The 17537-nt window shown below is 46.8% G+C and overlaps 1 protein-coding gene and 1 pseudogene across 2 annotated transcripts in view; one reads left to right on the top strand and one right to left on the bottom strand.

Annotated features, from left to right (window-relative positions):
* NAPB (NSF attachment protein beta) overlaps positions 1-17537 on the bottom strand; it is a 36554-nt gene that overhangs the window by 7599 nt on the left and 11418 nt on the right. Inside the window, exons 2-7 of one of the 2 annotated variants that reach the window (XM_020878267.2) lie at positions 12652-12731; positions 8706-8822; positions 6708-6754; positions 6540-6617; positions 1688-1743; positions 954-1038 (exon numbers count right to left, since the gene is read on the bottom strand). In XM_020878267.2, coding sequence (XP_020733926.1) covers positions 954-1038; positions 1688-1743; positions 6540-6617; positions 6708-6754; positions 8706-8822; positions 12652-12731 — 463 coding nt within the window. Of the gene's footprint in view, positions 1-953; positions 1039-1687; positions 1744-6539; positions 6618-6707; positions 6755-8705; positions 8823-12651; positions 12732-17537 lie in introns of those variants that run through there. The other variant, XM_070472241.1, reaches the window with a different exon arrangement.
* On the top strand, positions 14860-15408 carry LOC110127874 (transcription initiation factor TFIID subunit 13 pseudogene; annotated as a pseudogene).

Consider the following 17537-nt stretch of genomic DNA (forward strand, 5'->3'; position numbering starts at 1 on the left):
AATTACCAGAGACAGAAGGGGGCATTATATGATAAAAGGGCCAATGCAGCAAGACACAGCAACCCTAAATAAGTATGCAGCAAACAGAGCTGCAAAATAACATGAATCAAAAACTGATAGAAATGCAAGCTAGACAAATCCACAATGATAGAGACTGCAACACTCCACTCTCAACAACAGAAACAGAAAACCGGCAAGTATACGGAAGAACCCAACACTATCAACCACGAGCAGCTTATCAACATTTGTAGAACATGTCACCCAGTAACAGCAGCACCACAGAACATAAACTTATAAGGACTGAAATCACACAGACTGTGCTTTCCAGCCACAACAGGATCAAACTAGAAACCAAAAACAAAGATAACAGGGACATCTCCAAACACCTGGAAACCAAACAAAACACTTATTAAAAAAACCCAGGGAAATCAGTAAATTATTTATTGCTATGTAACAGAATGTACATTATTTACATTATTGTATGTAAACAATGTAACAGAATCATGACAGACAGTCAAAGCAGCACTTAGAGGGAAACTGATAGCACTAAAAATGCCCATATAACAAAGAGGAAAATCAGTAAATTAAGCTTCCACCATCAACGCCCTAAAAAAGAAGAGCAAAATAAATCCAAAGAAAGTAGAGGATAGAAATCAGAATAACAGAAGGATCGATGAAAATAGAAAAACAGTACAGAAAACCACTGAATTCTACCAAATATCTAAAGAATTAACATCAATTCTCTACAAACTCTTCCAAAAAACAGAAGAGGAATGAACTCTTTCTAACTCATTCTGAGGCCAGTTTTACCTTGTTACCGAAGTGAAAGACGTCACAAGAGAAATTAAAGATCAACAGCCCGTATGAATACATGATGCAAAATCCTGAACAAAATACTAGCACACGAACTCCAGCAGGCCTTCTGCTCGAAGCTGCGCAGACAGCAGCCTCACCTGCTCGAAGATCTCGATGGCCTTCTGGTACTGCTCCAGCTGGGCGGCGTACGCGGCCACTTTCAGCAAACACTTGTTAGCCGAGCTGAAACCAAGAACCAGGGCAGGGTGACAGTCACAAAGAAAAATGACAAGGCACCTTGGCGCACCTTCACTAGGTCCAGTGCAAGAGACTCCCAGAGAAAAAGCGGAGGTTTGCCTTTCATCACACATCACAAAACTGTCAGACCCTTTCATCACACGTCACACAACTGTCAGAACCTTTCATCAAACGTCACAAATCTATCAGAACCTTTCATCACACGACACAAATCTATCAGAATCTTTCACTGCATCACAAAACTGTCAGAACCTTTCATCACATGTACAAAATTGTTAAAACCTTTCATCATGTCACAAAACTGTCAGAACCTTTCATCACATGACACCAAACTGTCACAACTTTTCATCACATGACACAAAACTGTCAGAACCTTTCATCACATGACACAAAACTGTCAGAACCTTTCACCACACAACACAACAAATCTATCAGAACCTTTCATCACACGACACCAATCTGTCAGAATCTTTCATCACATGCCACAAATCTATCAGAACCTTTCACCACATGACACAAATCTATCAGAACCTTTCATCACACACCAATATGTCAGAACCTTTCCTCACACAAAACTATCAGAACCTTTCATCACATATCACAAAATTGTAAAAAAAAAAAAAACAATACTTGCCTGTTGGATTCCTCCCCCTTGTAATAATCAGCTGATTGTTCGTAATGGGCGATAGCCTGAAAACACACACGTTTTATTCAAACTACTTGTTTGAAGAGTTGCATTTACATTTGCACAAGTATTTTTCCTATAAAGAAACCCTTTTCAGCAGTACAACTTTCAAAACCCGGCTTGCTTTATTTTGGGAACACAAGAAAGCATGTGCTTCCAGAAAACTGGTGGCAGGTAGCTTGCTGTCCACCAGACTCTCTTCTTCCTGACCCCTGACCCAAATGCCCACCACCCCATTTCCCCAGGTCTGTGGCAGTCAGGGGCAGCCACGTGACCCATCCTCTCCAAGGGGATGTCAGCAGACACGCTGTGGCCCACCTCCAGGCGTGGTCCATACAGCTGACTCTGCAGCCTTCTCCAGGCCTGTCCCCTTCCTATGAGCTGTGACCACGTCTAGTGATGCTGGAAGCCATAAACTGAAGAAGATGGCAGCCCTCTGTCAGCCTGGTTCCCAAGTGGTGTCCCCACCACTGCCAAACCCTAAGGGGTGACAGAGCTGAGCTATTCCACTCAGCTCTATGGCTTGCTGCAGCAGCACAGACATTCCTACGAGACCTAGGGATCCTGTAGAATCAGGATGTTGCCTTCCATCTAGATGGGGATGCTGTGAACTGTCAGGTGGAGAGGAAACAGGCTGCAGTCTGGAGAGCTAGAAGCCCTGGTCATGTTGCGGCATAAGACACAGTGAAATAAAGCACCCAACGACTCAGAAAGCAGAACCCATGCTGCTGGAGCAGGAACTCTAGGGGAAGAGACAGGCAACAGTGCCTGGTTTTCAGCAAGGTTTCATAAGAGAGAACTCTGGAAATATCAGCTAGTTTGTAGGCAATTATACAAGGACAGAACCTCATAAGATTGAAAAGGCCAATGTCTTCTATACCCCAACTGGCAAGAGAAGCCAAATTGGCATTTTCAGCAGGGGTGGGCCAAGCGCGTCTGCAGCAGGCCTCATGAGGCACACAACGGCTTCAGGAGCCATTCCATCCGTTGCCCCCGGGGCTCTCCCACAGCAGCACAGAGGCCGCCACCAAGGACACAGGCGTGAAGAGGCAGGGCTGTGCCTGGAGACCTGACTGTGGATGGTGGGATTTCAACCCCACACACTTTATGTGCCATGCAATGTTCTTCCCACCAGTGGTCACAAAATGTAAGGACCGTCCTTAGTTTGTGGGCGTAAATAGGCAATTGATGAGCACACTCCTGCCTTAAACATCCAGATTCACCCAAGGAGTGGAGAGGAGGCGAGGCCTGATGTGGACTCGGGCCAGCAGCTGAGTGCCTGCAGGGCAGCCCCAAGGATCTGAGAGGGGGGTGTGGGGATGCAGGGGAACCCCATCAGAAGAGCCCTCCAGCTGGGGTCACTGGGAACCCCCCAAGAGCTGACTACAGAGCCTTGGGCCCTCTCCCGCAGGTGGTGGCAGAACGACCAGGGAGCAGAGCCACCTCTGGAGCCACGTCAGCCTCGACTGGACTGCAGGGCACCGGGGCCCATTTGTGAAGCACACACTTCTGTGTGGAGTCACGATATTTGGGGTCTACGGGTCAGCCATGCAGCCCTCCCTCACTAACACGCTCCCATACAAGTTTTCTGAGTATAACTGATAATAGGAGAAAAACTGGGAACAATTTAAGTGATTAAATATAATGGGCTACTGTGCTAAGATGAAGAATAATGACAGGAAGTATCAATATTAAAAGTTCTTTATGAAATAGCACATTTAAAAACAGCCATAGAACATATACCTGAAAGAAACACCTGGAATCCACTCCTTGGGAGCAGGGGCAGAGCCATCACACACACACACTCCCAAGGACTTTCCTCTCCCACTACCCTGTGAGCGCTGAGGGTAGGGAGGCCCAGTGCGATGCCTGTCACAGCAAGTGCTCAGCAAACAGGTGCTGAGCAGACAAAGGCAGCTGCACTTCACCGGCAGTCCTGGTTACGATACCACCAGGTTTTCCATGAATTTCTAACTAATCAAACATCGTCTCTGAATGGTCTGCATCCTCTAATGAGCACTCCTTCCCATTGTAATGATGGGATAAGTATGGGAAACAAGACCAAGTCACCATGCAGGGAACCAGGCTGTGTGCCCTCTCTCCAAGGAGGGAACAAACTACTCACCTTTCTGCTCTCACTGCCCAAAATCTGAGGAGCGGGGCTGGCCTGGAGCAGTGGGACTGCTGCTCTGCAGGGTGTGCCTGTGTGCTCAGTCGCTTCAGTCATGTCTGACTCTGCGACCCCATAGACTGTAGCTCTCCAAGCATTTCAGTCCATGGAATTCCCCAGGCAAGAACACTGGAGTGGGTTGCCACGTCCTTCTCCAGGGGATCTTTCCAACTCAAGGATTGAACCCACATCTCTTGCGCCTCCTGCATTGGCAGGAGGATTCTTTACCACTGGAAACACCTGGGAGGCCTTCAGGGATAATAAATATCAAAAGTAGAACACAACTATCAAGAACAACAGTGTATGTAACAATGAATCCAGACAAAATTATTACACTCTAATTTGGATAAAGCAAACACTATACTCCTCCCTGGGGAGCCTGATAAGCCACAGCATGCTGGAGAGCACTGGGCCCTAAAGACAGAGATGGGACTCCAGGACCGCGGTCACCACCAGGGCTTTACAAACAACACAGTGGCTGAGAGTCAAGCTCTAGAGCCCACTGTGTAGGTAAAACAGCCTTCAGATGAATCATTCTTTTAGAACCTACACCCTAAGAAGCCTACCCTACCTTATAGACACCTACCCTATGCTAACACAGACAAGAGAAACCCCGTTCTCCAGGGACCTGAACCAGGGCTCCTCTGGGTCACTGATCATCACGGACTGTTATCATATTAATGTTTTACTTGAAATCAAAGGAGAAATGTAAGTTTACAGAACTTCACACGTCCCTGTTCACCGGCTAAAATCCGAGTGAACCAGGGACACACTGTGGCCACATTAACAGGGAAGAAACTCACTCGTGAATGAATCAGACACAAGGTGCCTTAGTGTAACTGATTTTTCAAACAAATGTTGTGCGCCACCGACCCAATCTGAAGAGTCCCTCCAGGGAGGCAAGGGCAAGGACATTTCTAGATACAGGAGCCCAAAGTGGAGGCAAGCTGCTCCACGTGCCTTCAACCCACACCGTTGACACCCCTGACCCTGACACCCCCCACCCTGTCAGGGCCCATGAGCAACCTGCAAAACAGCAGGAGCACTAGAGGTGACGTGATGGGCTGCAGAAACTCCCGTGACAAACTGTCAGCATTGTTTAACAAAAAGAAAAACAGGAGTTCACCACAGATCAAATTAGCTGCCCTAAATCTTACAGAGACGCATGTGGTGAAGAGGCTGCCCGAGACCTCGCCCTTCAGACTGAAAACTGAACGCTAAGGTCAGGAGAGGACACAGCAGCCTTGGCTGGCCGGACGCTCTGCCCACCAGCACTCATCCTTCTCAGGACAGCTCAGACGCTACAGTAAAGACCAAGCCCGCTCCAGACACCCTGACCAGACAAGCATACTGGCCCCACTACTCCGGCTCTGCCATCGACTCTGCAGACTCAGAGTCGCAAAGACAGGCTCAAGACTGGGGTTTACCACCTGCTCCTGGGTCAGAGAAGACCTCCCCAGGAGACAGGGCACATGGCCCTGATGTGGTCAAGGTCTGAGGGTAGCCTGAGAAGAGTAGGGCACAGTACGACAATGGCCCAGAGACAGTCCATGACACAAACCAGTGAGTTCTGAGCCACGTGACCACCAGAGGCATCCCCGTGAAGTCAGACGGGGAAGCAGCCTGTCCCACGGCAGTCCTGAGGGGCGCCCCACCCGGGACCCCATCTGCTCTGGTGGGGAAGGCACCCTCGGCTCACTCAGCAGAGCCAGGGTCTCGGACACACTGGTATACCAGAGGCAGGCTCAGGCTGGAGTAGGGCACCCACTGCAGTGGAGGGAGACAGCGAGACGAGGGTGGTGAGCGGGCCGTCAAAGCGCCTGTAAGGAGGCCCTGAGGTGGGGGCTACGGGTGTGTCCTGGAGAAGGCGGAGGTCCCAGTTTTCATGAAGTGGCTGGGACAGTTTCCATCACAGTATCAAATGGGCAAAGCTCTGCCGGAGAACTGACGTGTGGGGGAAGAGCTCAGAGCAGAGTGAACAGCAGTCACAGGCCCTGAGGCAGCACACGCCTGACACGTAAGAGGCTCTGGAGTGGCTACCACACGAGGAACAGGGGAGCACAGCGGGGAGAGGTGTTGGGTGAGGAGGCGGGCCCCGTGGCTGTGAGTAGTGGAGAAACCGCCTGATTCACTGCTGATGCGGATAAGCTGCTGCCAGACACAGCACTTCATGCTGTGAAGCTATGTGAGCAGCGAGGATCACAGGAGCGAGGGCAGGGAGGGGATGAGAGCCCAGCCCCCAGGGAAGAGGAGCAAGCAGCCACGGCAGGGGTGTGAGCAGCAGGCAGGACCATGCTCCAGAGGCCAAGGGAGGTGAAACAGGAAGCAAGAGTGACAGCAGTCCGGGGAGGAAGCAGGCATGGGATGAAGGGACCTCTGAGCTCAGCGTCCACCACCAACAGAACCAGACATTCCTCCCTGATGCGTGCCTGCTGCCCACGGTGCTCGGTCTTATGTAAACACTGTCCCAAATCTGAGCAAAGGCAGCCTGGGGCCCTGGCAAGGGGTTTCCCTCCCGCCACCACCCGAGGTCTCCACGGGACCCCACCTACGCGTGCTTCCCTCTGCCCTTGCGTCCCCACCACAGGGGCGCCTGGGGTCCCCGCCCACCAGCTTCCCCCATCTGCGCACCTTCTCAATGTCCACCAGCTCTGTCTCGTAGATCTCTGCGATGGTGATGTGGTGCTTGGCCGCAATTGTGAACCTTCCCTGGGGAGGAAACACAGCGGTCACATCCCAGTTAACCGTGAGCCGTCTCAAGGCTCCACCCCACGGCCGCTCAAGCAAGGCAGGTCTTACCATGTCTGTGTAAATGTCGATGGCTGCATTTAAGCAGTTGATAGCCTCTGAAGCGAAGGCATTCAAGAGAAACAATGAAAAATCCATTCAGTCAGAGGGTTTGCTAAGCCTGTCTTCCTGGGGGCTTCTAGACCACTAATGGGGCTCCGCTGGGGCGAAGGGGAGGCAGGGTGGTTGATAAGAAGCAAACACGCATCTGCATATGCCTGGCCCCTCCACAAGCTAGTACACAGCGGCTGCAGCATCAGAGAGGAGGGCAGGGTGGGGAGGGGAGGCTGGCTCAGTGACACCTACCCTGATGCTGAGGACCTCATGGGGGAGCCTGCATCACGAAGACAGAACAATGGAGCCGGAGCCAGCAACAACACCCATCCACCTATCCACTAAAACCTGAGGGCAGCTCCTTCCTTACTGGTATCACATGTACGCAGTGATTTGGAAGACAATTACTTTTTGTACAGCGTTAGAAGAAGCTAACTTTCGGTGTACTAACAAATATCAACAGGAAGAAAAAGTCTAATAAATGAGAGAGCTCATGAATAACATCGATCTCCCAGACCAGTGAGCCTCACAGAACAGAGGCATGTACAGCGCGGGCACGCAGGGCCATGAATGCCCCCCTCACAGAGCAGAGGCGTTCACAGCTCGGGCACACAGGGCCAACAAGTGTCCACCTCACAGAGCAGAGGCGTTGACAACGTGGGCAGGCAGCTGGCAGCACCCAGGGCACCACTTCTGCTCTGGAGAGGCAGCAAAGCAAAAAGATCCAACGGAAGAATCAGGAAAGTAAGTAAATTAGTGACGATGAAAGCGATTTCCCCCAACCTGCCTAAGAAATATGGATAGTTGTGCCTTCAAAAATACAGGAAAATTGAAGAGCTACCCACAAAATCCCACTCAATACCCCTGCGAGGAATTTGATGCCCTTTTCCTCCATTTTCTGGACGCATTTCCATGAGCACACGCTTTTTGTGAACCTGAGATTTCAGCTTCCTGTGGTCCTTCAGTTGCCGTGCAAACATGTCCCAGTCACAGGGCCTCCTGGACGTCAGGGCTTCAGTGCCTGCACCACATGGGTGTGGCACTAAACGCTGATGTTCAGTAACTCTACTGTGCACTTGGGCTGTGCCCAGTTTTTCCCTTTGGAAATAAGCTACGGCTAATTCTTATACCACAGCCCTTATTTCAGTGTGAGACTGTCAGGAAACTTGGGATTTCTGTGTTAAAATGGGCTGCTGAAACAGGAGGGCAATCCCACAACCATAGGGCAAGTGTGGAGTGAGGGCAGGCCTTCAACTGCAGAGTGTACACTTCTCCAACTCAAAAACAAGGACATCTCTGGAGTAGGAAATGGCAACCCACTCCAGTATCCTTGCCTGGAAGACTCCAGGGACAGAGGAGCCTGGAGGGCTACAGAGTTTGCAAAGACTCAGACACGACTGAGCATGCACACAAGAACAAATAAAGTACATTTTTATGATATTAAAAAAAAAAAAAAAAACAAGGACATCTGAAAAACTTCACCACTTCAAATACCCAAGATCATTCTCTCCTCAAAACCAACACTTGGAAAAATGCTTTTTAAAATAGTCAGATAGTACTCGCTTTGGCAGCATGTATACTAAAAAAGTCAGATGAATGCTGTGTGTATAAACTGTTTGTAATTACTGGATTTTACGACCTCCCGTTCACTGCATCTCCACATAAACTATTCAGAAGTAAGGGAACGAGCCTCTGTTTCCCTTAGTGAGCGAGGTACACATTCATGACATTAACATTAGAAGACTTAGATACAGCTAAAGCTTATTTCAAAAAAACTGTCCACAATGCAGCATAGATGGTGTTTAAGATGGTATTGACAACAGGATAAATTTAACAGATTTTCTCCACAGAAACTTCAGATGATCAGAGTTAAAAATCTCCAAATCCACACCGTCTGGGAGTGCGTCTCCCTCCAGCAGCAGAACTCGCGGGAGGTCTGGGGGGTGTGAGGCTCACCTTGGGGGTCTGCCTTCTTGTAGGCGTTCCCGGCATCCACAAAGCTGGTGGCTGAGTCGTGTTTGCTCTGCAGCTGCATGTGGAGCTTGGCGGCCTGACAGAATGCATTTCCTGCAGCTGAAGACGACATGTGGGTGAGTCAACACAGGGGCAGCCACCCCCAGGGCAGCCCCGCTCCAGCCCACGCCTGCGGAAGGCCCCATCCTGATGGCGGCACATGTGCATGTGACCCAGTCACCTCTGGTGGCCACAAAGACGCCCGGGACCCAATGGGCCAGCAACAAGGGCCGCTCTTAGCCTCAGGCCTCCTTCCACACTGACTGTGCATTCAGTGTTCAGCTCCGTCCCCAGTGCAGGCCCCACACTGATGGGGCGTCTCCAAGAAGGCATGAGGCTGGGAGGGTCCATTTCCACGGACTCGGCTGGCAAAGCAAGAGAAACGGCTACACAAGAAGAGGCAGCACAAGCCCCCAGATCAGACCACCCAGCTTCAAGTCTTGCTCTGCACAGGACGAGAGAACGCCCCGGCACTTCTGAAGATACGGACCCACCAGTGTGGCCTGGGCCCTGCCAGTCTGAGCCAACGCTGGCCCAAGACTGGAGGTAGGACCAGAGAAACCTGCCCACCAGGCTTGACCCATACCTTTGTGGATCATGAACCTGGCGGCCCAGAGGAGGGTCCAAGCTTCTGCCAAGTGGTGGGCAGGCACCCAGGGCCTCTGGGCAGCTGGAAACTTTCCACCACAGTTCAGGAATGTGACAGCCCAAAAGCAGCTCTGATGAGTTGGGTCTCAGAAGTATGTAGCATCACTCGGACCTTCTAGGCAAAGTGCTCAGGACAGCATGGCTCCAGAAACACATTCACGTGCTGGCCATTTTCATAACCACATATATATCTGCCCTCAGAGCACCTGTGCTTTGCCAGGTTGCAATGTCATCATTTCTTTATAACTTAATCCTCCTCCTCCCACCAGTAATTTCATTTTTTGACAGTTTATCTATGCTGGCCATCCCAGAACCAATGGTGTTCCAGCCCTTCCTGGCTGGGGGTAACAGCATAGCACCCAGGCTCTCCCAGGCTGGCTCCACTTCCCTGGACAGTATTGAAAGTGCTGATTTGACAATTTCATGCTCCCACATTCCAAAACAAGCTGCTAGCTCACCTTTTCAACCTGAGCACTCACTCCAAACACCACTAACTTCCGTCTCTACCAATGTGGAAGTATCTTTAAAAGAGTATATTATCAAAATAAAGTTACACATCTTGTCAGACTCAGTTTCCTCAACTGTAAACATCTAATTCCTGCTAGGATGATCTCTCAAAAGCAGAGTAGCAGACAAATCAAATGAATTCTTTTATCCTCATAAAATAACTTTTAAAACTATAAAGAGATGAGATGCAGTGGTATCATGATCACCACCACAGCAACACGGAAACGATTTCAAAGAACCTAATTTTCTTTCAGTTTATTATTTCCTTTTTTAACCACTTTTAAAATTGAGGTATAGTAGATTCACAATGTTGTGTTAGTTTCAGATGTACAGCAAACTGTTTCAGTTATGTGTGTGTGTGTGTGTGTGTGTGTGTGTATTCATTTTCAGACTCTTTTCCTTTATAGGCTATTACAAAATATCTAGTATAGTTCCTTGTAATATATGGTAGGTCCTTGTTTATTTTATAAACAGTGGTATCTGTTAGTCCCAAACGCAAGGAACCTAATACTCCATAAAATACACTAAGCACCTTCCACTGTGCTGCTCACATGGGTCCAGGCCCTGCAGGCAGGGCAGAGAGAACGCACAGAAACACGCTGGCCTTCCAAGGTTTATGTGCCGGGGAGGGACAGCACATCATAAAAGCACAGACAATACAAATGAACAAATGGACTTATTTTTGCTAGATGGTGGTAAGGGCATTGGGGAAGAGGAGAAGGGGCTTCCCAGAAGAGTGGACTGCCAGGGATGGCCAGGAGAGACCTCACTAAAAGGATGATGACATCTGTAGAAGGGCCTGGAGGAAAACAGGGACCAGCCACACCCTACCGCGGGGAAGACAGTATCAGAGGGAGGGCACAGCACAGGCAGAGTCAGAGGAGGGAGCTGGGGAAGGAGTGGGCGGACAGAAGAGTCCAGAGTGAGGAGAGGATGGGAGACCAGTTAGACTCTGAAGGCCACCTTGAAGGATCATAGCTCTGCTCTGAGATAACATGACCTGACTAGAGATTTAACAGGGCTACGTTGATTTCTTCATTAAAACAAACAGGTAAAGTCAAGAGGCAGGGCGATATCAGCCTAGGCAAGAGATCACAAGGGTGATGGTGAGGATACACATATATCCCCTTCAGTTACATAAACAATAACGCTCCTCTGAAAGGAATTTTCAAAGGTTAGACCATCTGGTCCCAAGATAAAGGAAGGAAAAGGTCTTTTTAGATAAGATCACTTTTTACTTATTACAGGATCTGAACCTGGTTTTTCCAACAGTCATGTATGGATGTGAAAGTTGGACCATAAAGAAGGCTGAGCCCTGAAGAACTGATGCTTTTGAACTGTGGTGTTGGAAAAGATTCTTGAGAGTCCCTTGGATAGCAAAGAGATCCAACTAGTTCATCCTAAAGGAAATCAAACCTTAATATTCACTGGAAAGACTGATGATGAACCTGAAGCTTCAATACTTTAGCCACCTGAAGCGAAGAGCTGACTCATTAGAAAAGACCCTGATGCTGGGAAAGATTGAGGACAGGAGAACGGGACAACAGAAGATGAGATGGCTGGATGGCATCACTGACTCAATGGACACGAGTTTGAGCAGGCTCCAGGAGATGGTGAAGGACAGGGAAGCCTGGTGTGCTGCAGTCCGTGGGGTCACAAGGAGGTAAGACACGACTGAGCAACTGAACAATAACGCTGACAGGACCTGAACCAAAAAAAGAGGTGAACGCTGATCTTCTTTTCTCCTCTCTTTTAAAATACATTATAATTCAGGGGCAAAGGCACTTTGGAAACAGAACATACCTTTCTTATCTGTTTTAAAAAGAATTTTACAGCCAGAAAGGACCTTTCAGGGCCATTTGCACAACACCATCTACTTCATGGAACTGACTTGGAAACAAGTGGACAGATCGTACACCTTACGTTCACATGACTCGGCGTGGCAGACATCTCCACCAAGCTGGGAGAGCCCCGGGGGAAACAAACGCACTTTGGGAGGGAAAGGCCCCCACCTCAGGTCAACTGCAGGCTCAAAGGGCCAGAGACCCACATCCTGCCTGGTCAAAAGCCATGTCCACTTTCACTACAGAAAAACCCCTTCATGTAACCTCTTTATTCCAGGGGTAGAAGATGAATCTGCTTCTTGAATCAGTGTTGGAAAAGAGCCACCCTCTCTCACAATAATGAAAACAATTCTGATTTCATTTTGTGTACCTTCCCTGCATAAAAGTATTATGTTAGAAAATGAAGAGTCTGTCAGGGTTTAGAAGTAACACCCCCACTGCCTCATTTCTCAGGGGACCACAATCAGTTATCAGGGTAAGGTATGGTTAGAAAGTCTCCACCAAGGTTTAGCCAAAGAAAAGCAGGCATTCCTATTTATCTAACATTTTTTTCAGTAACTTTTATTTCAACTTTTACTCCTTGTACTAATTTAAGCACATGAGTAAACAGCAAAGGTTACCCTTCGTAACTCCAAATAATAGTAAGTCTTTTTAATTACCACATGCCCACTGTAGTAAGTATTTTGCAGACATTAAAGCAGACACGCCTTTATGCCTAAACTTCAATCAGTATTTCAAGCTTTGCTCCCTTGGATCAACAGCCCCCCTCCCCCACCCCACCCACACAGCCAGCAGTTTTTCTAAGGGGAAGGTGGACAGTCAAGTCCTTCTTCAAAGTGATTTTAAAGTTATTTGCCTGGAAAGCAAACAAACAACACCTTCGTACATACCACTCCAGTTCTTGGCCATCTTGAACATGTTCGCAGCTCTGGTATACATTTCACAAGCCTCTTCTATTCTTGTGTTTCCTCTGAGAAAAATGTAAAGACGAGGTTAAGTTTTACAGTAACAACCATCCACGTCCCTAAATACCCCTCAAGTAATGGACATCTACCAAGCACTTAGGACGTGCCAGACCAGCGCCAGAGAACCTTGCCAGCTGCTCAGACGGGACACTCTGATCACCCTTGCTGCCCCAGGTGAGGGAATCGAGATCTAAGAGAGTAAACGCCACCCTGCGAGCAGGCCAGAGCACTGAGACACAAACACCGCTGAGGCGGGACCCAGGGCCTACACCCTCAAGAGCATCCTTTCCATGCGTGTGGACAGAAGTTTTACTCGTCCCGAGGAATGAGAAGTATATTTTTCAGAGGCTGAATTTTGAAGGAAAAAGACGTGTTGACACTTTTAATGTCCAAGAGCTTAGCACTGTTTGTGTTCAGACTTAAAAGTAAAAACAAAACCCGAAGCAGGAGCAGCAATGCACCAGGCTGTTCAAGGACTGTAATACCTGACGAGAAAGGGGCCGTGGGGTCCGGCCCCCACCCTGTGGAAATGCACTCTACAACATCCCGTGGGGGGAACCTCACTGCTTACAGCGTTTTCACTGCACCAAGCTGAGGCCCCTACACCTGCTGCTCCTCTGTCTCGTGTGTCTACTCTATACACAAGAGAGAGAACCAGAACAAGATGGGCTCTGCACAACACACACCACACACCATGGGGAACTCCCAGTGGAAAACAGATGTAAGGACTAAGTGAGGGCGAGGCCAAGGCTGACTGCAGTCTGGAGGGGGGGCACCCCTGTGCCACGAAGCTTGCAGAGGGCAGGCACGGACCACGTGTGACTCTACCTGGGGCAGTCACCACTGAGAGTCTGACTCCAGACTAGTTCTTTAACTTCTTTGTGTCTCCAATCTTGCATGTGTAAACTGAGGGTAATACACAGTCTCTACCTCTGGGTTATTATGAAGATCAGAAGAAATAATCCACACGGAGTTGTCACTGTAGGGCTGGACCCAGAGTCAGTCAGGATGATCACTGTAACTAGATTCGTGTACTGAAGGCAGACAAACTCTGGAATATACACATCACCTCGTAAGTGATCTGCATCTAGAATATATAAAGAACCCTTACAACTCAATAACAGAAAGACTAACAATTCAAGTAAAAATGGGCGAAAGATCTGAATAGACACTTCCCCAAGGAAGATTAAAAAAAAGACATAACCAATAAGCCCTTGAAAAGCTACTCAACATCATTGAACATCAGAGAAATACAAATCAAAACCACAAATGAGATAGCACTTGACTCCCACCAGGCTGGTTAGAATCAAAAGCGAGGACTAAGGAATGTTAGGGAGGATGCAGGAAACTGGCCCCCTCATTTACTGCCAGTACAAGTGGCAAACTGTATAAAAAGCTACTCTGGGTAAGTGTGGCAGCTGCTCAAAAGGTTAAACATAGTTACTGTATGACCCCAAATTCTACACCAAGGCACATACCTAAGAGAGATGAAAACATCAGTCCACACACAAATGTTCACAGAAGCAATGCTTTTGACAGACAAAAGTGGAAACAACCCACATGTCCATCAACTGACAAATGATAACTGAAGGTGGTGCACACAGTGGAGCAGATCAGACAATAAAAAGGAATGACGGGCTGAAGGAAGCACTGACTGTGCTACAAAGCAGACAGCCTTCACGACATCGCGTGGAGTGAAGGGCCAGTCCCAGGGGAGCCCACCATTCACTGGAAAGGGCTGCAACAGGCTAGTTCTAGAGCTGGGAGTGCTGGAGAGAAATAGAGGGGGTAGGCAGAGCTTCTTTCTGGGGTGACGAAAACGTGCTAAAACCACTTGTTGTGATAACTACATCGTTTAGCGAATACGCTTAAAAACTACTCAACTGGACACTCTGGATGGGTGAAGAGTATAGTATGTGAATTACATATCAGTAAAGCTGTCTCTCTCTCCTCTAAAAAAATCCCCTGTGGGTGGGTATGTCATACAGCCAGGGACAGGATGGCAACAAACCACGCCAACAATAAAGGGGCAGAAGGAGCAAAGACTTCTCGCTCACACCTTCACGCTCCTTTTTCTTCACTTCAAAGCTACATTTAAAAAAAGCTAATTAGCAGAGGTGGCTGGCTGGTGGGATGGCAGAAGAAGAGGAGGATCCCACCTTTGAAGAAGAAAATGAAGAAATTGGAGGAGGTGCAGAAGGTGGACATGGTAAAAGACTTTTTTCTAAAGAATTACGGTGTATGATGTATGGGTTTGGAGATGACCAGAATCCTTATACTGAATCAGTAGATATGAAGACCTTGTCATAGAGTTCATCACTGAAATGACTCATAAGGCAATGTCAATTGGAAGACAAGCTTGGGTACAAGTTAAAGATATCGTCTTCTTGATTCGAAAGGACCCAAGAAAGTTTGCTAGGGTTAAAGACTTGCTTACTATGAATGAAGAATTGAGACGTGCTAGAAAAGCATTTGATGAAGCAAACTACGGATCTTGACACCTTTTGTACTTTCTGAAGCTTCATTATCTTCTGGGGAAACCATACTTAATAACTGTATTTTCCACAGTAAGGCCCTACCTAATACCTAACCATGTGAATGAAAAATGGAGAACCACAAAGTTTTCAGGCTTTATTTTCACGTTTTCAATTTTAGAGTGATATATGAGCCTTTAATTGCCTGCCATTACATTACCCTACTTGAATTACATATTAGATTTTAATGACCACATGTAAGTCAAAGTACCTTGGGCTTGCAAGCCATTCAGTTTCTTCTGACTCTTGACCATCTCAATGATGAATTAGTATTTGTGTACTTGTGCCATTGTAGGTTGTACTGTAGCTGTTTAATATGTGAAATCTAAATGGCACCTTTGACTTTGATAGCTAAGATGTGTTTCATGTATTTCTAAAGCTTTTAGACCACAGTAGTGTAAGTTATTAAAAGATGGTGAACTGGTTTGTGTTTAAGAAGAAAATGATATTAGAAAATACAGCCTTTTGTAGGAGTGTTTATTTGTCTTAAGACAATTTGTTTTAATACTCTTTAGATAACAAGAGTGATTTAATTTTTTATTTTTTGAGAAACTAAGAATTTCCTATAAATGGTTCTGTGTTGGAAGACATACTGGATTAAAAATCTTTGGGGTTTATAATATACTGTTTGTCAGGTTTTAAAAGAACTCATTTCCCCAGATCAGATTAAAACTTCTGAAAGTGATTTCAGTAGCAGGAATGGCATTGCTGAAGAAAGTTGATGGCAGATAAGCATTTGGGGTAGTGTTTTATTAACATATTTGTTAGTATTTATTTATTGTGAAAATGTTTACTTGACTAAAACCATGTGTGGCTATGGAAACCACTTTGTAGTTCAGGATATACAAGTTTTGTGTGTATTTAGCTCATTTTATTAGTCTTGCACTTAGCTGAAAGTAAGGACTAAAATTGCATTTAAAGGGATCACTGGATATTACTCTGTGAAACTGAATGTTTTGTGTGTCGCTTATAAGCATTATCTGTGAATCAGTACTTAGGAAGATTTCACTTTCTTAACCTATCAATATAGAGAATAAAGTATGAAAAATTAAAAAGATGAAAAAAAAATAAAAAAAAATAAAAAAGCTAATTATTCTGATGAACATTCCTAACTCAAGAAAGATTTCAATCTTAGCCACAGCTCCTTGAAGCTAACAAAGGGCTTGCCACTTTCTGTGTCTTATTTTTCTAAAGTGTACCAGGAATCTTGAACTGTAATTACAGTGCAATCATCCTTATTAGAGGTTTCCAAATAAAACTAGCTTAATTAAAATGTATTTTATCCTATTATTTTCAGAAGCAGGTTCAGCTAAGAATAACAGAACACCTACAACATGCTAAGTTTTATGCTGCTGTTTCCATGTGCCTTATGCCACCTTCAGTATTACAACGACCACAAAAGATGACATCTCCATGTTGTTGTTGTCCAGTTGCGAAATCATGTCTGACTCTTTGTGACCCTATGGACTGCAGAATGCAGCCTCCATATTACAGAAGGGAAAACACTGTACCTGGAGGTCAATGGCTTGTCATCCAGCCAAGGTCAGTGGTCGGAGCGGACACCTGATGTCAGGTTCAGCGATCTTTACAAAACTAATGAATGAGCTCTGAGAGACTCAAGACCCTCACCTCTCACTAAACAGAATCACCAGAAAAATCCTGACGTTAACAGCACCAGAGAACTCACATGTCATAAACAGACACAACTTAAAAGAATTCATGAAAAAATTGTCACCCTGCTTATTTAACTTATATGCAGAGTATATCATGAGAAACGCTGGACTGGGTGAAGCACAAGCTGGAATCAAGATTGCTGGGAGAAATATCAGTAACTTCAGATATGCAGATGATGATACCACCCTTATGGCAGAAAGTGAAGAGGAGCTAAAGATGAAAGTGAAAGAGGAGACTGAAAAAGTTGGCTTAAAGCTCAACATTCAGAAAACTAAGATCATGGCATCTGGCCCCATCACTTCATGACAAATAGATGGGGAAACAGTGAAAGACTTTATTTTTGGGGGCTCCATGCAGCCGTGAAATTAGAAGACGCTTACTCCTTGAAAGGAAAGTTATGACCAACCTAGACAGCATATTAAAAAGCAGAGACATTAATTTGCCAACAAAGATCTGTCTAGCCAAGGCTATGGTTTTTCCAGTAGTCATGTATGGATTTGAGAGTTGGACTATAAAGAAAACTGAGCGCCAAAGAATTGATGCTTTTGAACTGTGGTGTTGGAGAAGACTCCTGAAGAGTCCCTTGGCCTGCAAGAAGATCCA

This window comes from Odocoileus virginianus, chromosome 9 (assembly GCF_023699985.2).
Source record: "Odocoileus virginianus isolate 20LAN1187 ecotype Illinois chromosome 9, Ovbor_1.2, whole genome shotgun sequence".
Classification (NCBI taxonomy): Eukaryota; Metazoa; Chordata; class Mammalia; order Artiodactyla; family Cervidae; genus Odocoileus; species Odocoileus virginianus.